This window comes from Rousettus aegyptiacus, unplaced genomic scaffold (assembly GCF_014176215.1).
Source record: "Rousettus aegyptiacus isolate mRouAeg1 unplaced genomic scaffold, mRouAeg1.p scaffold_m13_p_5, whole genome shotgun sequence".
NCBI lineage: Eukaryota > Metazoa > Chordata > Mammalia > Chiroptera > Pteropodidae > Rousettus > Rousettus aegyptiacus.
Genome location: NW_023416308.1, coordinates 2,140,239 through 2,165,338, shown reverse-complemented (window position 1 = coordinate 2,165,338; position 25,100 = coordinate 2,140,239). Strand labels below are relative to the sequence as shown.

The 25,100-nt window shown below is 56.0% G+C and overlaps 1 protein-coding gene across 1 annotated transcript in view; it reads left to right on the top strand.

Moving 5' to 3' along the window:
* The window catches only part of TMEM132B (transmembrane protein 132B), a 185,868-nt gene that overhangs the window by 139,822 nt on the left and 20,946 nt on the right, over positions 1–25,100 (top strand). The window contains exon 4 of the mRNA XM_036220934.1: positions 23,476–23,662. Within this exon, the coding sequence (XP_036076827.1) occupies positions 23,476–23,662 (187 nt within the window). The remainder of the gene's footprint in view (positions 1–23,475; positions 23,663–25,100) is intronic.

Below are 25,100 nucleotides of genomic sequence, written 5' to 3'. Positions count from 1 at the left end.
TAATAGCGGTATCACGTTCTCTTGATGTTATAGAGGCCTGTTCTATTCGTTCACCACGTTTCATTTTTTTTCCTCTTTTAAACATTGCCACTGGCCATTGTTATGTCTCATCTCGCCCACCCCCTTTAAGCATTCCTGTTAAACATTCTTTTTTCCTTTTTAAACATAGATGATCTGTTGAATGTTCCCAGGGGCATTCTTGAGGAGGGGATGCTGGAAGCGAACGGGTCGGTCAAAGGCATGACAGCGCTTTCAGTTTCTGATGCTTTTGTGACATTTCCCTGCCGGTCTGCCCTGCCAGCTCTGTGCGAGAGTGTCAGGTCTCAAAAAGAAAAAAAAACGCATGATCTTTTCAGCATCTTTATAGTTTTGCCTTTTACAGAATGTCGTCTAGCTGGAATCATACAGCACGTAGCCTCCTCAGATGGCTTCTGTCACTTGGTGACATGCTTTTAAGGTTCTTCTGTGCCTTCCTGCCTCGATGACTCATCCCTCTTAAGCACTGGATAGTATCCACCGTCTGAGCGGACCGCAGTTTCTTTATCACTCACGTACCGAAAGGCGTCTTGATTGCGTCTGAGTTTCGGCAGTTAGGGATACATCCGCCATAAACATCCACGTGCATGTTTTTCGTGGGCATGGGTTTTCAGTTTCTTAGGGTAAATACCAAGGAGCGTGATCGACGGATCCTGTGGTAAGAGCATGTGTAGTTTTGGTTTTGGTCGAAATTGCCAAACTGTCTTCAGAAGTGGCCGTGCCCCTTGGCGCCCCCGCCGGCGGCGAGTGACGTCACTGGTGTTCGGTGGTTAGTGCTCTGGAGTTGAGCTGTTCTAACAGGCGCGCAGGAGTGCCTCGCCGTCGTTTCAGTCTGCACGTCCCCGATGACATAGCGCGTGGCGCGTCTTTGCACGTGCTTGTCTCCCGTCCGTGTATCTCCGTTGGCGGGGAGTCTGTTCAGCTCTCTGGCCCAGTGTTTGAGCTGCTTGTTTGCTTTTCGCTGCGGGTTAAGAGCTCTTCGCCTGTCCCCGATCCCAACCCTTTATCGGTTTTGCGCTTCGCGCATCTCTTCTCCTGTCTGTGGCTCGTCTTTCCACCCTCTTAACCAAGTGCACATTTTAGGTCCCGACACCATGTCTGGAATAAGTTCATGGGGTTTCACAGTGGCGCTAACATTTAGAAGTTTTTCTAATTCTCAAGATGGCTGGTTTGGAGCAGAAAAATCCATCCATGTTAGAGTGTTTTGTTGTTGTCGTTTTAAAAAAAAATTGTATCTTGCCTTATGCCTTTGAGTCTCCTTACTGAGCAGGTGGGTCTCCGTGGCTGACGACTGCATTTCCGGTAACATGCAGACACACACAGCTCATTCCTAGAATGTCCCTGTGGTCTCCCGTCACTAATCCATTCTGCTACCAGCTGCCGCGCCAATCCTAAAACTCCACTTTCCTAAAACTCCATAACCTAGTGGCTCCCCAACGCCTGCGCCGGCAGGTCTGAACAATTGGCTAGACTTCTACAGTCCTTCTAGAAGCAGGGCCTGCCCTGTCTCTAGACGCTCAGAACTGTTGCACGGGACAGATGCTGAGACAGCGAGCTCGGCCAGTAGGTGGCGCTCTGCACAGCCGTCGGACGGGAGACCAGGTGCAGGGAAGAAGGAAGAGGAGGCCCGCAGCGTGGGCTCCGCAGGGAGGAACCCGACAGGGACCTCGGAGGCGAGGACGTTCGACTTGGCCCTTAAAGGATGAGCAGGAGTTCAAAAGTGCTTAATAAAATCAGCATTTCTGGGAAGGTGGCCCGTTAAGCCACTCTGCATGTAGTATTGACACCGCACCGTCTTAGCCTTTCAGAACGCAACATGTGGCCAGTGGCGCATAGTGTGGAGCTTCTGCGGGGGGCGGGCCTGGGCGAGGTGCCACCGGGGGCGGGCTTTACTGGGAGCTGATCCTGCCGAAGGGAACACTGATTGAGCACCTACTGTGTGCCAGGTCCAGTGCTATGTATCATCCTCCTTAATCATCAGAGTCTCTCAGCCCCGATTAAAGATGGGGAGAGCAAGGCTCCCATAGCTATGACGGCTGGATCTAGGATTTGAGCTCGGCCTTCAAGATTCTAGAACAGTCCCTGGCACATGGTAGGCACTCAACAAACAACGTGTCGGATAATTCGAAGCCCAAGGCTCCTTTCTCAGCACCAGGACCTCCAACAGAGAAGGGAACGGTGCTGCGGAGAAGTTCTGCCCGAGGCCGATGGCTCGAGTGATGCTGGTGGCCTCGCCGAGTCCCCAGCCTGAGCTCCGTCACGGCGTTGTGGGCTCCGGGCATGGCGGGGCCTTCGTGAAACAGAAATAGAAAAGGATTTCTCTCCGAAACTCCCCGCGCCGTTCAGATGCTGACACAGCCCCTTCCTTCCCGAGGGTAGGTTTTCTCTCTGCCGTGGGGGTTAAGGCTTGTCGTTCCCTCGCGCGGGCAAAAACGGAGTCGAGGGAGGCGGGAGGCTTTCTTTGCGACGGTTGGCCGGCGCGGGGACTTTACGGCGGCGCCTTGACGGGTGGCGATGGCGCTCGCGGGGCAGCCGTGAAGTCGACGCTGACGGGGACGTTGCTCTCCTTGGCCTTGATGTCGCCGTTTGTGAGAAACCCCAGCCACCCCATTACGCCGTTTCATTTACGTGTCATCACGTGGACGTGCTTCATGTTTCTGACATATTCGTGATTACGACATAATGTCGATGGCCAAAGCGACCACAGAACCCTGAAACCTGCCCCTGATCCAGGGCGAGCCTTTGACGGAAGCGATCCAACGCACCTCTGAGGGGCCGTCTGTCTCCATGTCCGCGGCGTCGTTCCTCGCGGGCCCCCGGAGGGCATTCCTCGAGGTCCGTGAGTGTTCATTTCACGCAAGCCGCCTCGCGAGGCTGCGCATCCCGCACCGAGCCCTCGGGCTCACGTGCCAGGGCCAGGCTGCCCAGCCCTCCTTCTGCGTGGGAAGGAGCCTCTCTGTCTTTGGAAAGGACCTTTTATCTGGATTTATCCAGCTCAGTGGCCAGCGACGTACCTCGCTTTCCATAGGTCCCGGCGGAAAATGGTTCTGTATTCTGCCGACCGTAGCAGTTTGCAGCCCGAGTGGACGTGGCTGTTTGGGCAGCTTGGTGCCATTCATGGCGGGGGCAGAGGCGGGGGGTAGAGGTGGGGGACATTCAGCCTCCCAGCCCCGACGATGTCCCTCTCTCTACCAGAAGGCTCTACGATACTTCCGATTTCTTTCGTTTTTACCTAACGTCCTTTTTCTTCTTTGTCCCGGATCTGTCAAGGACACGACGTTAAATTAGTTGTCACGTCTCCCTCGGCTCCTCCTGGCCGTGGCATTTCTCAGACTTTCCTTATTTTTGGAGAGCTGGACGGAGTTGAGGGGGGCTGGTCAGGGGCTGTGTGGCTGTCCCCCTACTGCAGGTGGCCCGATGCCTCCCTCTCGGTTAAACCGGGTTATGTTTTGGGGGAAAGTGCCATCTTTATCCCGTCGCGTCAAGGGCACGGACTGCCAGCGGGACTCGTCACTGATGTTGACCTCGATCCGCCTGCTTTCAGATGCGGGGGCTGTCGTGACCCACACCCACGCGTCCGGCACGCTGCTTTGTCTCCGGTGGGCGCTTCCCAAACTGGCTCGGAGCTGAAAAACACAAAAGCAAAAAGCAAACTATGTTCTGCCCGCCGCCTTCCCCCTCCTCCCTCCTGAGAGCGAACCCCTGTCCTGAATTAAGTGCTTATCCCTCTGACGAATGTTGGTTTAATTTTACTACGTGGATGCTGCTGTGATCTGAACGTTTGTGTCCCCCAAATTCCTATGCCGAAATCCCGCCCCTCAAGGCGGCATGGTCCTTGGAGGCGGAGTCTGTGGGAGGAAGTGAGTCTCAGCAGACACAGAGTCTGCCGGCTCGGTGACCCTGGCATCCAGCCCCCGGAGCTGCGAGGGATAACAGTCTGGCGTTTGTGAGCCCCCCAGTGTGTGGCGTTCCCGCAGCCCGAGCGAAGACAGGTGCCTCCGCGCGGGCTCTGCCTCGGGGCTCTCGAGCCACAGAGACGGCTTTGTGCTCTCAGACGCGTCCCGCGGCGCGCCGTTTTGGCTCAGCACAGCGTTTCCTAAATCAGACCCTGTCCGTACACGAAGCTCCAGTTCTTTCATTCCCCGTGGTGAATGACGCTCCATGCTGGAGAAACTCCATAACTTACTTACTCATTCTTCTGTTGATAGATGAATGTCATTCACTTTTTTTTTTTTTTTTTGCTCTTACAGGTCTTAGTGTTCGTTTTCGTACATGCCGTCTTAAATGTTTGCTCGAGTTCCGCTGGGATGGGGGTTTTTACGTGGAGGGTCGCGACCCTTCGGCGCGTCATGACACACATCAAAAGAGGGGACTTGAATAGACGCGCTCAGACCAGCAAATACCAGCGTCTCTAGCATATAATAAGGAGGACGATTTCCTGAGACGTCGGCGCCTTTCGTAGGTGGAGTTTTTCTGAGCTGCCATGAAAAATCTGCTTCTTGCGGGGGGCCTGAGCGGTAAGAGGGGGCGCCCGCCTTCGAGGTCGTCACAGCAGCGGGGCTGTCGCCTGGGCGAGCAAGGCTTTACCTGCTGCTGCCGAATCGCACGTGCCAGCTGGCGAGTGTGTGTTGGCGGGCGGAGGCTCCCTGACCTTCCGCGTTCCCCAGCAGCCAGTCCTGCTGTCTCTGACCCTGGGCCGACGTTCTCCTGGCTCGATTTTAGGGATCTGCTGTTGGCGTTTTGCTGGGAGAGGTGCCCGTCTCAAAGACACGCCATTTAATTCCCCTGCTGTCAGGAGGCGGAATTAAGTTCTTCCTCTTTTTAAAAGAATGACTTAAGTGGGAAATAATGAATGCAAAACGCTGTCGCCAGACAGCACCAGATGAGCTGACGGATCGGCTGTCCCTCCGTCACTCGGGTCTCCCCGTAAAGGGAGAGAAAATGGTGTTTCATCGCGTTCGGAAAATACAAACAACCGGGATGGATTCAATGCGTTTTGACGCGGAGCGACTCGCCGGGGCGCGCCGGTGTCCCGGCTAATGAAGGGGCCTCGCGTCGCCCCCTCGATGAACGGCCGCGCTCTTGTCCGTGAGCACGGACGCTTTTGTCTGTCCCCCGAGCCGTCGAAACACAAGCACGGCCACTCCCCAGCGTCGGCCGAGCTGGACCGTCTCGTGTCCAGGTGGCACATTGGCAGTCCGCAACTCGGTTTTGTTTGACTCGAAGAGTGTCTTCTTTTTTTTCCCTTCAATTTGGGCCAACTTTAAGAAAATCAGGACCTTTCACTTAAAAATATACGTTCCGGGCATCTCTGGAGATGTGTCAGACCCCTCAGCACCCCTGCCCCCGACTTCCGATGCCAGTCACCCATGCGGGCTGTCGCCCAGGCTCCTGACCGGCCCGCTGCAGATCGAAGGTTCCCACGACGCTCCTCACTCTCCTCGCGGTCGATGAATTTGCTGGAGCGTCTTGGAGAACTCGGAGGAGCACGTCGCCTACTCAGTCTGCAGCGTGTCACGGGGGCCGTAACCGAGGAAGCGGCGGATGGAGGAGCGCGGGGTCCCCACGCCCTCCCTCGGCACGCTGCTCCTCGAGCATCCACGCATTCGCCAGCCTGGGAGCTCTCCGAACCCTGGCCTCGTGGGGGTTTTCATGGCGGCTTCTTGACAGGCACGATTGATTGAAAATCATTGGCCATTAGCGATTGATTCGAACTCCAGCCCCTTCTCTCCCTTCCCCGGGGACTGAAAGGCCCAGCCCTCGAATCACATGGTTCACGTCCTGGCAGCCAGCCCCCCGTCCTTGGGGCTTTATGGGAGTCCCCTATTGACTAAGACGACACCTTGACTTCCCTAAGAAATCCCGAGGTTGGAGGGATGCGTACCGGAAGTGGGGACGAAGACCACGTGTGTTTTTCTTGCTGTGGAGGGCTCGGCTGGCGGCTGGCGTTTATCGTTCAGCACACGGCGGGGTTTTTCGTGTAGAAGTGTCTCTCGGCGATGCCGCTTACTACCTGTGTGACCTCGAACGAGTCACTTAAACTCGTGCCTCCGTTCCTTCAACCTTGAAATAAGGAAAGTTTTGGGTCTGCCCGATAGGGCTGTCGTGGGATTGCAGTGTTTTATCTGCGTGAAGTGGTTTCAGCAGCGCCCCGCACAGAGGGCGTGGCTGGAAGTGTTTCCTGAACTCACGGTGCTCGGATCCCGCCACGTGAACAGACAGAGAGGGGTGGGTTTCGGGAGGCACGCGAAAGCTCGCGTCTCCGTAGCTGAAGACTCTGCAGGCGACAGATGACCACGCGGGGGACGCGATGCAGAGGACCCGTCAGGAATCCGCCGTCCTGGCTCTGTGACGAGCGCACAGGGACGAGGCGGCGCGGGCAACGCCGCGCACCCCCGCAGGCTTTCTCCCGCCGTGCGGAGGAGCAGGGCTGCTCCTGGGACCCGCGCTCGCGTGAGTCACACGTGCGGGGCGACGCGCTCACTCCCCGAGCACGTCCGCCGGTCCTTCAGGTGTGGGCGGCCCGCACGCCCCACCTGCCCCTGGGCCGAGGCCGGAGCGGCCCGGCGCCGCCTGGAAAGGCTCTCGGGACCCCGGGCAAGGGGCTTTCGGGGGGCCGCAGCCCGGGTGCGAGGGCGGCTGGGCTCCGCGGTGGCCCCTCCCCGTCTCCACCCCGACAGCAGATCGATCACATGACAGACTCTGTGAAGTGGGGGTTCCTTGCAGCCCCCACCCCGGGGATGAAATGAAGCAAAGTATAAAAGCTAGCCCGGCCTTGCTGACCGCCTCGAAGGCGACTCCAAGTGTGGTGGTTTTGAAGATTTTTTTCCCTCTAAAACCATATTTCTTAAACCCAAATAGCCAATTAGGCGAATGAAAATGGATCCTGGAGGAGAATTTCAAGGTCCGTTTTGCCTCTCTCCCCCAGAAACTCTTTCGGATTCCAGTTTTGCCCGTATCAAAGGCGCCCGCAAATCAGGCAGTAGCCGTGCCGGAGGCCTCGGCCGGGATTTATTAAGGAGCAGAGAAGAGAGGCTTAGGGGGCGTTCGGGAGGGAAATTGCGGTGGAATCGCTGTTCGAGCCCTTCACCGCCTTGGGGAGAGCGAGGGGGGCTGTCTGGTAGGGGGAAGCAGCGGCTTCCCGGTCAGTCACGGCGCCTGGGCGGGGGACTCGGATCTGACCGGCGCCCCGGGGGGAGGGTTCTGATCTGTCCGAACCCCGCGCAGGGAGCAAAATGCTGCGGGCCTTGGAAACTGCGGCTTTTGGCGTCAGATCCAGGTTCAAAACCAGGCCCTGTTGTGTGACCTCAGACGGTGGGCTCAGTCCTTCCGTTCCTTGCTTTGTCCTCTGTGACGTGGGGAAGAGGAATTCATCCAAAGTGCCAGGGATGGTCAGCCCGCAGTAAATGGCCTCCCCAACGAGAGAGAAGCGATGTCCTCCGTCGGAGCTAGGACTGAGGGCCCCGTAGGGGGCTGCACCCTGCCGGAGCTGGGACCACGGGAGGGGGCGTCTCTGTGGCACCGTTGGTCATCGTGTGTACAATCGTAATCGGTCCTCCCAGGGGAGTTGAGTTTCGGACACACAGACAAGCCAGTCTTTGTGTGGCATCTCCAGATACTAGTCTAAGTCGAGTGGGCCGAGTGAAGATGACCTGGGGATCGGAGGGGCCCTGTCTCCAGCCATTGACTCACAGACACGAGCCGACCCTGCTGAGGTGTGAGGAGGTAGACGGGGTGTCGGGGCAGCTCTCCAGGTTCTCCTTGTCTAGGGGTACATTCAGATCGTCACCCACCGTCAGCACCTCGTGGGGACCTCTCCTGCTGAGAGGTCGCACTGAGACCCAGGACGCTCCGTGGAGTGTTCCAGGGACCCGCGTCCGCCTGGGGTTGGGGAGTGCCGGTTCCACGGCCTCCCTGGTCACCTGCAGTCCCCGAGGGTCTCCCAAGGGGCAGCCCTGGGACCCCCACCTACATCCTTTCAGAGAGCTGTCAGGAGCTGGATCACTGTCAGGTCGGTGAACGTTTTCCACTCTGTTTTCTCGGTAACAGTTCTTCCTCAAGAGTGAAAGTAAATTTACCTTAAACAGAGATGGAAAATGAAGCATTTTCAACCGAAGCGGAGTTATCGCTATGGCGGCCACATTTTTCATTGTTGACAGATGCCATTGGAGCTAAATAACCCACTGTAACTGTAAGAAAAATGTTTGTTTTTAAAGAACGTCTGTTAACAATGATAGTCTTTATTCTATTTGTTGCCGCCAGTGCTTCAGTGACAATAGAATAGAAGGCAATTGTGCGTCGTGAGATTGAGCCGAGTCGGGGAGGGCGAGGCTGGCGGAAGCATGCTTTCTTCCTGCGGTAATTTATTAAAGTTGCCTGCACCATGGCTGGGAAACGTCGTGTCTACTTGGGAGTGTCTGCTGGGTTGACAGAAGTGTCATTTCTTCACGACCGGTCCTCCCCTTTCTCTTAAAGATGGGTCTAGGCCTTTGTCCTCATCCTCGTACAAAAGACCTGGGGTCTGTAATAGGACAACAAACTCCTGACCGTTGGGACGAGGTCTCAGCTTCCTGGTTTCCATGGAACGGTCTTCTTTAGTTTGTTCTGTATGATTTCAAAAGCGATGCAAAGTCATTGTTGACAAATTGCAGAACGGAGTATAAAGAACCACTGCGAACGCGTCTGCTCCCACTCAGTGTTCTTATTCTCGGAATTTATTATGTTCTCTAGAAAAAATGTTCCCTCCCGCTTTTCAGGGGCTTAATATTTTATCACAGGCATTTACAGAGGTAATTGCAAACTTTTTGTAAGCCTTTCGATAGTTCCTCATTATTTCTTCATATGAATGTTATATACTTTACTTAATTTCCCTAATGGGACCAGTTAGGCAGTTCTCAATATTTTGCTGTATTAAATAATACTCGAATCTTTGTCTTTGACATCATTTTCTTAGGTACATTTTCAGAAGTAATGGTACTGGTTATTGGTATTTTTAAAGGCTTATTACATATTTTGGGAAATTGCTTCTTAAAAACTACCAGCTAATACTTGCGATGATTAGTTTCATGCGTTGACTTGGCTAGGCGATAGTCCCAGGTTATTCAATCAAATGCTGATCTAGGTGTTGCCGTGAGGTATGGCGTAGATGCGATTAATATTCATAATCAGTTGACTTTAAGCAAAGGAGATTATCGTAGCTAAAGTGGTGGGCCTGGTCTAATCAGTTGAAAGGCCTTATGAGTAGAATTGATGTTACCAAGAGCTTCACTAGTGATGGGATCACTTTAATTCTGCTTTGATTAGCACTTTTTTTTTTAGTAGCATTTGCTATAGGTAAATATAATCCTTTGTTTGTGTTGAGCAGTTCCCATGAGTCTAACTCTTTACTTTCCAGGTAATCATTCTTTTTTTCTGTGGCTGCTTTTTTAAAAATAAAAAAATTCTTGAGGTACTACTTCGATACAGTAAAACACACCCACTTTGAATATACGTTTTGATGAGTTTTGACACACAGTTTCATGTGCCCAATCAGCACCACTAGGAAGATGCATACCATTGCCATGGCAACCGCAGGTTTCCTCGAGCGCTATCCCAGCCGACCTCCCCCTCCCTGGCTCCCTGGCAACCACTGACCTGCTTTCCATCTCTGCAGTGGCGATTGGCCTTTTCAGAGTTCAGCAGAGACGAGAGAGGTGTCCGGCGTCTTTTGCTCAGCGTACCGTTCTGGCGTTTACCCTCGATGCTGTGCGTATCGGTCCTTCCTTCCTCCCCCGGGGCCCAGCAGCGTTCTGTTGTACAGATAGACTTGTTACCTGTTGGCGTGTTCACGGATGTCGAGACCGTGTCCTGTTTCGTGCCAGGAGGCCTACAGCTGGCATGAACTCTCACACAAATCATTGTGTGGACGTGCGTTGACATCTCGCGCGGTTAAACACCCGGGAGAGGTATCACTGGGCCGTGTGGCAATTACGTGTTTACTTGGTAAGAAACTTCCAAGTTGTGTCGCAGAACGATCCTGTCGTTTAACACGGCCACAGCAGCTCAGAAGAGTTTCAGTTGCTCCTCAGCCTCGTCAACGTCTGCTGTCGTCAGTGTTTAATTTTAGAGACCCTGGTGACTACACGGGGGTATCTGTCGTGGTTTTACTTGTGCTCCCCTAATAACTAAACGTTTTAAGCATCTTTTCCTGTGCTTATTTGCCATTCATATATCCTCTTAGTCGGAATGTGCATTCGACTCTTTTGTCCATTTAAAGAAATCAGGCTGACTGTTTTCTAATTAAGTTATACGCGTATATATATATATATATATATATATATATATATATATATATATTCCGGATGCTAGTCTCTTATTAGATTCATATTTTGCAAGCATTTTCTTCTAGTCTGGCTTCCCTTTTCATTTTCTTACCAACGCCTTTTGAAGAACAAAAGTTTTAAATTTGCGAAGATGCAGCGTATCAGTTTTTCATTGTATAATTCATGATCTTTGTGTCATTTTTTTTTTTTACCCTACCCAAAGTCACAAAGGTTTTGCACTATTTTTCCTTGCAGTAGGTTTATAGTTTAGATTGTATGCTTAGGCCTACAATTTATCAGGGAGGTTTGAGGGAGAGAGACCACGTATACTTGAGAGCGAGCGAGCCACAGTGCAAACCGTAGAGCAAACAGGGTGAAGTGTTGATAGATGAATCCGGATAAAAAGCAAAAACAGACAGACAGTGAATGAAAGTGAATCTGGCTGTTCTTTATACTGTTCTTATTCTTGCAGCTTTTCTGTATATTTGACATTATTTCCAAATAAAGTGTCTGACTACTAAAAAGGAAACCCAGGACTGCCTGAGAATGCCAGCGCCGCACCCCCCGAGGGTCTGTTTCTGTTGTTTTGAATAGCCACGCTTTGACGGTTCCCATTTTCTCGTCTCCTCATGTGTCTGGTTATTTTTCGTTATGCGCCGGACTCTGTGTTCTCAGAAATGTTGGTGGAATCGAGTCCTGAGATGACGTCCCCTTTCTCCAAGGGGCTTTACATTTGCTTTTGTAGGTGGCCGAGGGCCACCGGCGTTCTAGGATGCCGGTGTAAACGCAGATCACCTTAAGCCACTTCCAGGAACCGACACGATTTGAAAAAAATGGTGCCATAGCCCATTCCTCACCCAGTCTTTTCCCCATGACGTGGCCTTGGGCTTTCCCAGACAATTCTGTGGTGCGCGTGTGCGCGTGCGCGCGTGTTTGTGAGCGCACGTGCATGCGCACGGGTTCTCTCGGCCTCGCCGCTTCGTGCGCTCCGAACCCCAGTGTCCGCCCTCACCCCTGGGAGGCCGCCAGGAGCCCCCGGCCCCTTCACTGCCCCGTCTGATGTGGACGGATGCCCACGGGGATAAAGCAGCGCTCACGTCCAGGCTTCTCGTCCCGGGCCACCTCCTGGATTCTGGCCCTACCCCAAGTCTTCACCTTTTTGTTTTTGTTTTGTTTTGTTTTGTTTTTGTTTTCCGATGTCTTCCATAAATCTTCCCTATGTCTTGACTGGCTTTTCTCGCATCCTTAGCAGGAGAGCTGGCTGGGACCATCCAGGCAGCCGTTGCCCAAAGCAAAGGTCTCTCGCCTCGATACATTTTTTTTTGGTTAAGATGTAATGGACACATAAGTTTCAATTAGTTTCAAGTGTACGGCATAATGGTTCAGTATTTGTCTCCATTATGAAACGGTCATCGCAATCAGCCCGGGTATCATCCTTCACTGTACGTGGTTACAAACGTTTTTTTCTTGTGATGAGAACTTTCGCGATCTGCTCTCTTAGCGGCTTTCAGACATGGGGAACCGTGTTATCAACTGCAGTCACCGAGCTGCACAGTCTGTCCCCTGGGCATCTTTGTTTCACAACCGGATGCGCTTACTTTTGGTCTCCGTCACCCACTGCCCCCACCCCCTACCTTGGTGACCACTGATCTGTTCTCCGTATCTGGGAGGTTGGTCTGTTGTTTGGTTTTTAGATTCCACCTAGAAGCGATTCACACAGTATTTGTCTTTCTCTGTCTGACTGACTTCACTTAGCAAAACGCCCTCGAGGTCCGTCCATGGCGCAAACGGCGCTTTCCGTTCCACGGCTGGTACCGCATTGCGTGCGCTCACCGCTTCCCCCTGTGCACTCAGCCGCTGGTGGATGTCCAGGTCGCTTCCGCGTATCGGCCGCTGCGAATCGCGCTGCGGGGAACAGGGCGCAGGTGTCTCCCACTCGACTGTTCTCAGTGCTGTGAAAGAGCCAGTCGCGGGGCTAGACCGTGGCGTCCGTGACGGCTCCTGCGTCGCGGGTCGTCGAGTTGGTTTATGAATTTTTACTGTTTCTCGTAACGGTGCGTCAATCATATTTGCACATGTCTCCTTGCGGACGTGCGTAAGTACTTTCCTAGAAACGTCTCCAAGAATCGAAAATGCTAAGTCATAGGGTTTGCGTGTTTTAAATGTTTTGAAGCAGCCGGTTGTTTTCAGAAACGGCTGTGCTCAGCGGTGCCGCCCAGCGCCGGGTGAGAGCTCTGCTTCTGGGTGTTTGATACTGTATACGGCGCTCGATGCTGTGCGCAGGCTTTTAAATGTAGCCAGTTCGACAGGTGACAGTAATGTATCCTCATTGTCCTGATTCTCAGCTCTCTGACTGTGAGCAGCATCGAGCATTTTTCCCTATATTTATTGGCCATTTGTATTTCCTTTACTGTCGAATTCTTTTTCTTATCTTTTGGCTTTGAGTTGATTTTTCTTTATTGATCGATAGGTTGTCATTATATAGTTTGGACTGAATTCTTTGTGTCCGTATCACATGTCGTCTTTCGTTCATCACTGTCCCTCACTTTTTATGGAGTCTTTTGTCTCACACGTTTAAAATCGTATGGCAGTCAAGTGATCAATCATGTATTCTATGACTCTGCATTTTATCTCTTACACCGAGATCCTGAACCTTGTCTCCTATAATTTTCCCAATAATACTGTTTGTTTGTTTATTTATTTATTGGCATCTCAGTGACTAGTACAGATACAAAATCCAGCGTTAGGTGTGTGTGTGTGTGTGCGCGCGTGTGCATGTGTGTGCACGCGTGTGTGCGTGTGTGTGCGTGTGTGTGTTTGGTTCGTTCACATTCCCTGAGCTTTTTCAGTTTGCATTTTACTTTCTCATCTTGTGGGATGAATTTTAAATGAGCGTACTCGGTGACCTTTTTGTAGGCTGCAAAAGGAGTTGCTTTTCCTGTCGCATCTCTCGCCCTCCTTTCTAGCTTTTTCTGCCCCCGATGAAGATGGGAAGAGGCCTCAGTGTGAAGCGGCAGGGGGCCCGGGTCCCGCATGGGGGCAGGTGCACGGGAACGTGGCTTGCCGCGTGTCTGTCCGCGCACAGACATTTCCCTCTCTGGGCCCCGACCTCCTCGGCCTCAAAACGAGAGCCATCCTTCTGCAGTCTCTGAATCTTTTTTCCAGCTCGCCTGTTTTTATGATGCCATCATGATGAAATTTAATCTTTTACAAGATCCGTATCAGGGCTCTGACGACCTTTGGCTTGAGAGTAAATTATCCCTTGAAAACCAGGGGTATAAAAAAGAAAATACTGAAAATTCTCTCTAGCGTAGTTATTTCCCAAAGGCCACACGCAGCACGCGATTAGTCTGTTTCGGGACTCGCCGCGGAGCGGCATGAATCACGGGTGAGCGACACTTCATGCCGTGCCCTCTGTTCGTCTCTGTCGCAAGTCCACGCTGGTTTCTTGCACCCTGCCAGCTCGTGGGGGCAGGTGACCGTCCCCGAGCCCCGGAGAGTGCAGGAGTTCTCAGGCTCGTGTGTGCCAGCCCCGCTTGTCTCTGTGCCATGGCCGGCCACACTGCCCTCTTGGGTTGTCCCTGTCTTGTTAATTTCTGTTTGGGCAGCTTGTCCTAATCCCCTTCCCTAGGAACGGGGCCAGGCCCGACAGAAGCCGTCTCTTGTCCTTGCTGAATCCGCTCTTGTTCGGCTTCTGCACGTGGCTCGGGGGAGCTGAATGGCGCTTTCACGGCAGGCTCGTCTGCGCAGAGACCGCGGCCTCGGCTCAGACCCACCTCAGCCAACGGGGCCCCGTCAGGACGCCAAGGTCCCGTTTCCAGAATAGGCGGCAGGGCTGTCATCGTGACAGCCTCGCAGTTAGCAGCGCGGCGGCCCGACTTCGATCTGGTGTCTAAGAGGACACGATAGCTCAGAACGGGCGACTGGCTTGGGACCCGCGGCCTCTCCTCCCCTGTGTGTGCGCGTGTGCGTGTGTGCATGTGCCAGCGTGCGCGACGTTCCTGCTCACCCCGCCGTCCCGCAGGGTGTGAAGGCGACGGGCCGAGCACTCCGTCTGTTTCGAAACCAAGAGCCAGCACTTAGCTTGGCCTCCTTGGCGATGTTCGAGGCCTTTCCCAGAGGCGTTTGCGAAGACAGAGCTGTGATAGCAAACATCTTGCTGAAAGCCTAAAAGAGAAAACATTTCTGTCATCTAGAAATCTGCTTATTTGTCTCGTAGGAAAACATTTATAAACATAGTTTTAAAGAGACAGGGACCGTTGCATTCTGGGTGATCTCGTTAGGCGTCTCGGTCGGTTTGCTTGGCGTCCAGCTCCTTTCCTGTTTCCTTTGCCATTTTTCCTCTTTAAGGAGTGGACGCGGCGTCTCCTTTGATGCTTGTTTTCAATCACGACAGAAACTGTGAAATATCTCTAGGTTAAGGAGTGCGATTTTAAATGCTATGCGCTGATACCTTTTTTTTTTTTCCGCCTCTGTGAAGCAAATAAGAGAACTTTCAATGAGTCTACGTTGAATTGGACTCATTAAAAACTTAAAATACACCTCAGCAGCCAAGACCCTCCAGCGGTCTGAACAGAAGGTGCTCTGTGTATGAAAAGAAGAAATAAGCCCGTTTGAGTTTAACAGAAGGCAACAAACAGCCATTGATGAGTCAAGGGGACCCTGGAGCGATTCCTAATTGGCTGTGGGGGAAGGGGAGGCCACCACACATTTCAGGAGTGGGGACCGTGGGGTAGAGGGAGGTCGAAGGGGACAGAATCGAGACATGATGAGGGGGAGAGGAAAGGGAGGGAGGAGGAGAATGCTGAGACGCGGAAAACACACGCGGTGAAGGCCGCCTCGGGGGCCGGGGGCCGCTCGGAGGGAGCACAGGGCCGACCGGGGGCCTGTCCCCAGGGACGTCACGCGGCAAAGGCCGCCTCGGGGGCCGGGGGCCGCTCGGAGGGAGCACGGGGCCGACCGGGGGCCTGTCCCCAGGGACGTCGGGGGGGACCGCAGCGTGGGCCTGGCCACCAACGCGAATCAGCTTTGAAAGGCTGCCCAGCCCAGGGAGGCATGTGGGCTTTTAAAGGGGTTGAGAGAAATTCGCAAGGAGATGTTGGCGCCTGGAGGTTTGAATAAGAAAAAATACTAATCAGAGAGAGAGAGAGAGAGAGAGGGAGAGAGAGTGTGTGTGTGTGTGTGTGTGTGTGTGTGTGTGTGTGTGATTTTTTTGGTAAGGGCGTCTTTATTCCTTCTTATTTTCTGAGTTTCCTTAAAAGGCCCTTGGACCGATCGTCTCCACACATGGTCCCCTGGGATGGGCTGTTTTCAAGGGTGTGTGGGATTCTTTGGGAAGAAAAGGTGATGTGGAGGCGTGAGGTCCTGTCCTTCGTCCGGCCCCTCGTGGTCGGGCCCGGCCATGCAACGGTTCCGGCCGCCGTGAACAGAAGGCGCATGTGACTTCAGGCCAGAGCATTTCCTTACTGCGGCGGGACCTTCTGGAACTCTGCCTCAGGCGACCGGTCTGGGAGTGTGGCGACGTGCAGTGGACCGGGGATGGACACCCGTTTGCCGTCCGTCGCGGGCCAGACCGCAGGCGTCCTTGGCTTCGCAGGCCACATCCGTTAGCCCTTCCGTCGCAGACCGAATCTGGCCGCGGTTTTGCCGGCCTGTCGGGCAGAGCGCCCAGCCGGACACGGGGCAGGACGAAGAGGCTTGTTCCGTGAACACGAGGCCGCGCGCCCTTCTGGGACGTCCCCGGGGCGAAGCCCCACACCACGTCGGTTAGAGCTGCCTTCCGATCTCCAGCCGCTCGCCGACGCGCGCTTCTCTGCTGGGCCCTGGGGGCAGGCGACACGGGCTGAAAGTGTCTCCTCAGGGAAGGATCCCTGCTGGGGTCCTGAGCGGGCTGTGGGGACGCGTCTTCTGGTCGGGGTCCTCGTCTCCGGTCGGTGTCTGAGGGCCGGAGGGTGTTAACTCTGCCTCCGCCCTGGGCCGTGGGGCCGTCAGCCGCGACGGGCAGGCGGAGGTTGGGAATTCCCTTCAGGGATCTGCCCAGATGTCACACAGAGCTGCAGGTGACAGGTGTGCGGGCCTCAGGGTGAAGCCTGCAGCGGGGGGTGACGGGTGGGACGGGGCGGGGGCTCCGGAGGCGCTGGCCGGACGTGGCGTTCAGTGCCCGGGCCCCGGTCCGCGAGAGCGTGAGACGCACGGGCTCGTTCTCCTGTCCGGATGTCAGCCGAGTGCCCACCGTGTGCCAGAAACGGCCGTCGGCGCGAGGAGCAGAGCGAGGGCCAGGCTTACTCGGGGCTCCTGAGCCGCCGGTTCGCGCTCCGGCGGGAAAGACGACGGCAACCACGTAAGCGCAGCAGTGCGTGGATTGCTTCGAGCGAGCGATCGTTCTGCGACAGAAACGAAAGCGTCGCTGAGACCGCTGGGTGGGGGAGGGGCTGCGGGCGCTCGGCGTTCAGTTACGTGACGAGCTCGCGAAGGAACAAAGTGTCCTCGCAACCGGCCGCCCCCACGCCGACCCCCAAGGTAGAGCCATTCATTCGACAAAACTAAAGGAGCTCCCAGGACAACCAGCCCCCCGCTAGGCGCTGGGCACGCGACAGAATCGACGAGGCCCCCCGAGACGTTCCAGGACGGAGAGGCAAATGGCACGTACGTAAAAACATAACTTCAAAGTGTAATCGCTCAGCGGGCGCCATGACCGGGGCTGGTGGCGAGGGTCACCTCTGGGTTCGTGGTCGGGGGCGGGGCGTCTCCCTTTGAAGGTGACATCTGGGCAGATCCCCGAGTGATCGCAGTGGCACCGAGTCTGGACGGGACTCCAGCGTCGTTTGATTATGTGTTCTTTCGGTCAGTATTGTGATGCCGAGTCTCAGATGGAGGGATGGAAGCCCCTTCTCAGAAACGAAGGGGCGCAAGTATAAAGGGGTGAACGCGAAACTCCACGAAGGAACCGCGCTGCCCAAGACGAGGGGCGGGGCCCGGGCGCCCGCCGTCCGGCCACGTGTTTCCGTACGCGGATCTCCCGAGCCATTTTTAAAGAGCGGACAGACGCTGGCCTGACAGACGAGCGAATCAAAGAGGACTGTAGCCTCGGGGGCGCCAGCAGCTCCGTGGAACACGAGCCATCGGGAAGACGGCTCCGCTGGCACCGGAGCCTGGACCCGGGGCCAGGATCGGGCCATTAAACTTGAAGAGGGCGCCGAGCACACTCGCCAGTCAACATAAACCTTTGTCTGGAACACGGCTTGGCCAGGTGTCCCGATTAGCGGGTCGACCAGACGCCCCTCCAGGAGGCTGGGTTAATTCAATGAACCGCTGAGCGAACCGAGCAACTGGCCTGAGAAAATTACAATAACATACGGAGGCCGCGTTCACCAGACGTGGGGCCAAGGGCCAAGGGCCAGGACCCGTCCAGCCGGGCGGGACTCCCGGGGCCCGCGGGGCTCAGGGCGGAGGGAAGCCAGGCCCAGGGCTGTCTGGCATGGCACGAGCCGGACTGTGAGACTCTTCACTGTGTACTGGCGGCACAGGACCCTGTCGCTGATGAGTCCACGTCCAGATCCCGGGGCACAGGACCCCGTCGCTGACAAGTCCACGTCCAGATCCTGGGGCACACCCGAGGCGCGGCGCGCTCATCACGACAGCGAGCGCCTTCCCTGCCGGGGGCGCGAGTCGCCGCCTGTGCTCCTGCTCCGCTCAGGGTATCATCAGCACCCCTCGGAAGCACCAGCTCGGTTAATGTCGCCAGACCGTGCCCAGAATGACAGGTGGGCTATGATCCTAACTTGCATCCTATCTTCAGACGACGCCCGATCGTTGGGAGGGGAGGAAGCGTGAGTCTACGAGAGGCTCCACAGAGCGCTTTCTCGTTCCTCTGCTTCCAGACAGTGAAGGGCGGTATCGGACCCGGGACGGGAAGTCAACGGAGATGACGGAAGCTGCCCTGGAAGAGCCGTGGGACACAGTTCAGGGCTGGGGGACGCCCCGGGGACCCGCGCACACGCCCGTGCGTTTCCTCTTCGCTTTGCCCGGAGAGCTCTTCCCTCTTCCTCTGAAACCGGGGGCCCGGCTCCTTTCTCGCGTTCGGCTTTCCAGAGTCACCGCTTCCCAGGGTCGTTGTCCCCCAGGGGACTCCCCTCCCTCACGCAGCCCCTCCCCCACCCAGCGGTCTCAGCGACGCTTTCGTTTCTGTCGCGGAACCATCGCTCGCTCGAAGTAATCCACGCACTGCTGCGCTCACGTGGTTGCCGTTGTCTTTCCCGCCGGAGCGCGAACCAGCGGCTCAGGAGCCCCGAGTAAGCCTGGCCCTCGCTCTGCTCCGCGTCCCGGAAGACCCGTCCCCGTTGCCGTTGGAGCCTGGAACTGGAGGCGTATGTTATGGTTATTTTCAAAAGTCAAACCTGGGGCAAGTCTGGCACGTTCTCCAAAGCTAAACATGGAATGACCATATGACCCAGCATATTCTCCTAGGCGAGTACTCCCCGTAAACAGAACGCTGCGCTCCTCACCGGGGGGATCAGGCCTGGACACACACCCCCTTTTTAGGGTGCCTCCCATTTCACTTTCACTGAAAGGTGTCTGAGTGGATTATGAAAAGATTCAAACTCAAAACCCATCTTATCATAATTTAAAAAATTTATCGGGAGAGAACCGAGCCACACAGAGAGCCAGGTAAGGCAGTTATTCTGACTTACGGGGCGTACTCACCCCATCTCGCTCAGGTCACCCCTTTCCTCCTGCGGGAGAGCTCCGAAGAGCCTTTCAGCTGAGATGGTTAACTCGCCCTTCACCTGATTCTTCTTAAGAAAATCCCTTAATTTTTTCCCACTCTGAGGCAAAAGTGTTATGTTTTTGGCACTGGGACTCTTTTATTTTTCTAACTGTGGTTAATATTGACCAACTATTGAGGTCTTAGAGTGGGTAAAGTTCAAGCATTCTTAAGTGGTGGGCATTTTGGATTTTTAATTTGTTTCCTTTTAAAGTGTAGATAAAAGTGTTTTGCTCTCATTAATGGGCTGAGTTGCTTTTGTTTTTGCAAAGAGAGACCGGGTCCTCTTGGTAGCTGAGGTCTGGGTGACATGTCTACCTCAGACCTGCTTTGGGAAGAACAGAAACCCAGCAAAAAAAGGGGGTTTATTGGGAGGAGGCAGGATCAGCTCGTGAGATTCAGAGGGCTGTGGAGGGGCTGGGCCCCAGGTAGGCCCAAAAAACGAAATCCAGCTTTTTACCACTGTTTTCCTTTGTTTCACACACGATGCTGGTTCACACTCGCTCCCCTGCACCAAACTAGCCTCTCTCAATCAAAAAATGGCAGGGCAGGTTTAGGCTCAATGCCTGTAAAGAATTTCAGGAGTGAAATGCCTTTGTCTCTGGTGAATAGGTACAGTTAGCAAAGGAGAAGTCAGGAGTTGGGGGCGTATGATCTTTTCTCGTCGTGGTCGACTCAAGACCGAGTTACTTTAGAGTAATTGGCCAACAAGAAAGATTTTGAGGCCGTCGTGCCGAATACAATGGGCCAGGGAGGAGGTGTGATGGAGTCATTGGGCTTTAATTAGTTGGTGGCGGGAGAATCCCTGCTTTCCGAAGGCGAGCCCCTCGCTCACGGAGATTTACGCAGTCCGGGGCTCCCGGAGCCCGCAAATCACTGCTATCGAGCTTCTGCCAGGCATTGGAAAGCCGCAAGGTGCGCAGAAGGTGACGAGTTCCAGAAGACGTTCAGCATGTCCTTGTGGGCTTGCCCTAGCTCTCCGTAATTCCAAGGTCGGTGAGGTTAGAGATTCTGTTTGGGTTTGTTTTTGAATAACCCAGGTGTCTGTCTGTCTGTGTCTTTAATTTTTGTTTGTTCGTTCGTTTGCTCTTGTGGTATTGGAATAGTGCCCGATGGTTTGGAGACACCCTGAGCTTGGGGGCGGCAGAATCGAGGTGGATTTTTACCACCTTTGAGAAGGCGGAGAATCATCATCGTTTGCGATGCGCCGTCCTGACTTCCTGTCCAGTTCATCGTAACAGTACCCGGCTTCAGGACTTTGGCACCGGGTGCCGGGCGAACACATGCGGATCTGCTGCAGCGTGTGGCGCCTGTAGCTACCGCGATGTCCCGATGCTTAAAACCCGCTCCGAGGGCGGCTCTCATGTTACATGCTCTTAGCACAACTGAGAAAAGATTAGCGTGTGGGTCGCAGATGGTAATGGCGGAGGAGGGGTATCACGCTAATACCGCCACAGGCGACGGGTTCGAGCTCCGGATGGAAAGCGGAAACGGCCCCCTGCGGGCTGTCCGGAGCGAGCCGAGCCACCGCCCCCCGTGGCTGACCGGCGGCCGGGCAGGGGGCGGGACCCGGGGCAGCCCGGTGTTCTCCGTGCCATCGGGGGAGACCAGGGTCCACGTCGGGAGGGAGTGGGCAGAGGCCTGGCGGGCACGGACGGCAGTGTGACCAGCACGTCACACGGAGGAAGCCAGGGCCGTGACACTGCAGCGGGGCCTGAGGCCCCGGACGCGGTCACACAGGGCGTCCCGTGGGCCAGGCACCACGGTGGGCGTCGAAGGTCGAAGGTCGTGCAGGGGACAGGAGGGAACATCCCCGTCACCTTCAGCCAGCCCGTCAAAGAGGCTGGTTCAGGTTGGGGAGCAGACGCTCCACGGGCAGGACAGAGCAAACAGTGTGCGCCGTGTGTGTGATGGGGAGGCCAAGGGTCGCATGTGGCCGCGCACGAGGACGCGGACACTGTCCCTGGAGGGTCGATGAGGAGACGAGCCGCACCGGGTGTCGGCCGAGGGCTCGGGGCGACGGCGTGGAAGGGACACGTTTCGCAGTTTTCTTGTTTTATACATTTTGAGCATCGAGTCCCGGGACTGTGTTATTGACTCAGAAATTGCCGTCATGCTCGTCATGCTCTAAATCAAAACGCAGGGGCCCAGCTGCCCTCGGGGGCGGCCGGGGTGTCGCCCGCAAGCCCCCGGCAGGGCTAGCGCGATCCGACGGTTTCTCACGGCGGCCGCGGGCGTCCGTCTGTCCTCCGAGGACGTCTGAGCGGCCGTGCGTTCCCCGCGTCGTTTTATGTCACGGTTTTCCTCGAGGTCGGCGACAGGAAGAAACAAGGGGAGGACCCCAAAAACTGTGCTGGGGCCGGCGGAGCCAGATGCCGCCCGCGGCATTTCCTGCAACGGCTTCTGGGGCCGTTGCCAGCAGGAGAGAGGCCGAGGGAAGGGAAATTAATCGTGGCAATTGTCTTCGCTGTCTCCGGCTTGTCATGGTGATGCCGATAAAACCAAACGGGCTGGAAGGGAGGCCGGGTCGTTAGCGTGAGGAACGGCCCGGGCCGGGCAGTGGGAAGCACAGGGCCCCGCACGCGCTCGTTAGCAAGATTCATTGTTGTCGGCTCTGGGAAAATGTCGGTAAGCAAAAATCAGGTCACCCGTGCCCGTCTGCGAGGTGCCGTGAAATACTTAAAAATGGAAAAGGAAGAAGACGATACCGTTTTTCCGCGGTTGGGAAGTGGGGCGCCGAGCCGGCTGACGCACCAGGAGTCGCGGGGGGTTTCGCGGAGCGTTGACGGCAGAGAAGTGCGTTTGAGATCTCAACGAAAGGCGAGCAAAGCAGAGGGAGGGCGCGCGCGGCCCTCTGCCTCCAAGGGGAGCGCTTCGCGGTCGGAGGAAAAGGCGACGTGCCCGTTCCCGCACCCCCCGCTCTGGTCACTCTCACGGTTTGGCGCTAACGTCTTCGCATTAAAAGCGGCCGTCGCAGACGCAGTGGGGGCCTCACGCGCCTCCTGCGGCTCCGTCCCTCCCCGCCCCTGCGGGCGAGGGTCGCGGCGCCTCCGCCGTGCACCGTTACGCTGCTTCAGCGCTGGCCGCTTTTGTACGAAGTATTTTATACCATGCGTATCCTTTGTAATTTGATTTTTCCCCTCATTGCCTTTTTCCTTAAAAAGTCCAGTTATACAGTCTGTCCTCTTTGAGTGCGCAGTTCAGTGGGTTTTAGCATATTTATAAAGTGGCGGCATCGTCCCAGCGGGCAGTCGGTCACCACCCCCCAGGCCTCGGCGACCACTGACCTGCTCCCTGCCTTTCTGAGTTTGCCTGCTCTGGGCGTCCACACGAATGGACTCGTGTGTTACGTGGTCTTTCGTGGCTGACTTCTCGTGCCTACACTAATGCCGTCAAGGGTCTTCCCTGTCGTGTCAGTATTTTCATTTTTCATCGCCAAATAATATCTGCTTGTGTAGGAATAACGCAGTTTATTTGTTGGTTCTTCAATTGACGGACAGTTGGGTTGTTTTGACTTTTTGGCTGTGATACAGAAGGTTGCTATAAACATTTGTGCACAACTTTTTACGGAAACACGTTTCCCTTTCTCTTGAGTATGTACCTAGAAGTGACATTTCTGGGTCACATGGTAATACTGTTCAATTTTCAACCAAACCGTTTTCCAAATCAGCTGCACTGTTCTACATTTTCGCCAGCAATGCATGAGGGCTACGATTTCTTCATATTCTTGACTATGTATTTTGGTCTGTCTTTTTTATTATTATTATTTTATTATAACCATCCCAATGTTTTGAAGTGAGATCTCATTATGGTTCAGATTTGCATCTTCTGAATGAGTGATGAATTTGAGCATAATTCTGTACAAATTTGCCATTGGCGTAACTTCTTTGGAGAAACATCTATTCAAATACGTTGCCCGATTATATATTTTATTTTAATCGTTGAGCCGTAAAGTTCTGTACACGTTCTGGACGCTCGTCTTTCAGCGGAGGTCTTCCCCCCTGCCCCGCGGGCTCTTTGCATTTCTTCGATGGTTTCCTTTGAAGCTCCACAGCTTTGGCTTTTGCCGAAGCTCGACGCGCCTTGTGTGTGTGTGTGGTTTTGACGCCGTGTCTGAGAAGGCGTTGCCCGCGCCGGGGCCACGAGGTCGGCGCCTACACTCTCCTCCAGCGCTTACGCTCAGGCCTTTGATCCACTTCACGTCCATGTTTGTGCAGGGCGCGGTGCGGGGTTCCACAGCCGCACACTGCCGTGGGACTCGCTGAGCTCGGCCGCCATCCTTCCGCCTGACCAGGAAGAATGCGGCCATGTGCCGCGTTCGGGACTTTCCATGGAGCCTCAGGTTCTAAGCCTTAACGTGTGTTTGTTTTCCAGAGCGAACGGCTCTCTCTCTGAGATCTTACAAGTGGACTTCGGCGTGGACAACAGCAGCGGCCTGGCCGGGGCCCAGCAGGTCACGTGGCAGGTGGAGTACCCAGCGGAGGCTTCCGCGAGCGAGCCGGTGGCCGCCGAGATCTTCGTCAGCCAGACGAGCTTCGTGGGCATCGTGCCCCTCGCGATGGTGAGGAGCGGGCTCCGGGGAAATGTCGCACCCTGGTTTGCCTTCTCTGCAGGTGGCCCCCGTGGCCGAGGTTTCGGGGGTGTCGTCTGTCTTCCCCCCTGGAAGGCGTGGGCAGCGAGCAGGGCTCTGCTCAGGTCTGTCCACGTTGCCGTCCCCAGCACCCGGGTCTGTGCCTGGGACAGTTAGTTAACGTTTTTTAAGGGATGAACGAATCCGTGTGTTAACCCAAGCTAGCGGGGTCTCCCGGCTCCCGGAGTTCAGACGGATGGAGAGGTGACCTGCGTTCGGGGTGGGGGCGGCCGCGGTGTGGCGGGCGGGGCAGAGACGGACGGGTGCGGATCTGGGCGGCACGCGGCTGCCTGCACCCCCTTTTCCCGGTGCTCCGCAGTCGGCTCTCCGGACCCGCTGAGCTCCGGCTGAGGCCGGCCCTGGACGCGGACCCCGGAGGACCCGGCTGCATGTTGGCTCCGCGCTGGCCCTGGACGCGGACCCCGGAGGACCCGGCCGCGTGTTGGCTCCGCGCTGGCCCTGGACGCGGACCCCGGAGGACCCGGCCGCGTGTTGGCTCCGCGCACTCGACGCGCACCGCAGCCCCCTGGAGCTTCTGCAGCTGGCGTTGCCCAGCAGGGCCCCGGGCCCCCCTCTCACGGGCACGTGGTGCGGACGGCACCGGACGGGGGTCGGGGAGGTGCTGGCAAAGCCCCCACGGGAGCGTGAGCCCGGCCGAGCAGGAGGCGGGCACCGGGGTGGCCGAGGCACTGGCCGGCCCCGACCGCCCCTCCGCGTGGCCGGCCCTGCCCGGGCGGCTCGTCTCGTGTCGCCGATCCTGGGTGGCCGGTGCCCGGACACCGCGCTGCGAGTGGGGTGCGGCCTGCGCGGGCCGTGGGGGGCGTCGTTCTCCGCCGCCCTCGCTCGCCACCCTCCCCCTCCCCCCCGGTGCTGTCCGAGCACCTCGCCTCTCTCGGGGTCCGGCTGTGTGCGTCCCGGTCAGCGCCTGCCCGGACGCTGGCCTTTGCGCGGGGCAGCATCTTGCACCTGGTTGTAGTTCCCATTGGCGGGACAGTGCCCCATGGACGCTGTGACTCTCGGATGCCGTGGCGCGTGGCTCTGAAGGGCCTCCAGGGGCCCTGAGTCGTTCGTTAGCCAAGTTTGCAGCGGGACCAGAGTCGGTGGTTTATTTCATCTGTCCTTTCGGCTGCTTTCGGACCCCGGAACCGCCGAAGGCTGGCCCGGGGGGGGGGCTGTGCCCCCTGCGCGCACAGTGGACGGCCTCTAGGGGACTGGCCCGCCCCTCAGTGGCACCTGACCCCGGACACATCTGCCTGGGCGGGTGGCGCTAGATTTCTTGCACACAGACAAGACGCGGGCTCCACCCCGCTGTCCGGAGACTCGGCCCGGCCTCAGGCTTTGGAACTTCGCTGCCGAGCTGTGTGGCCCT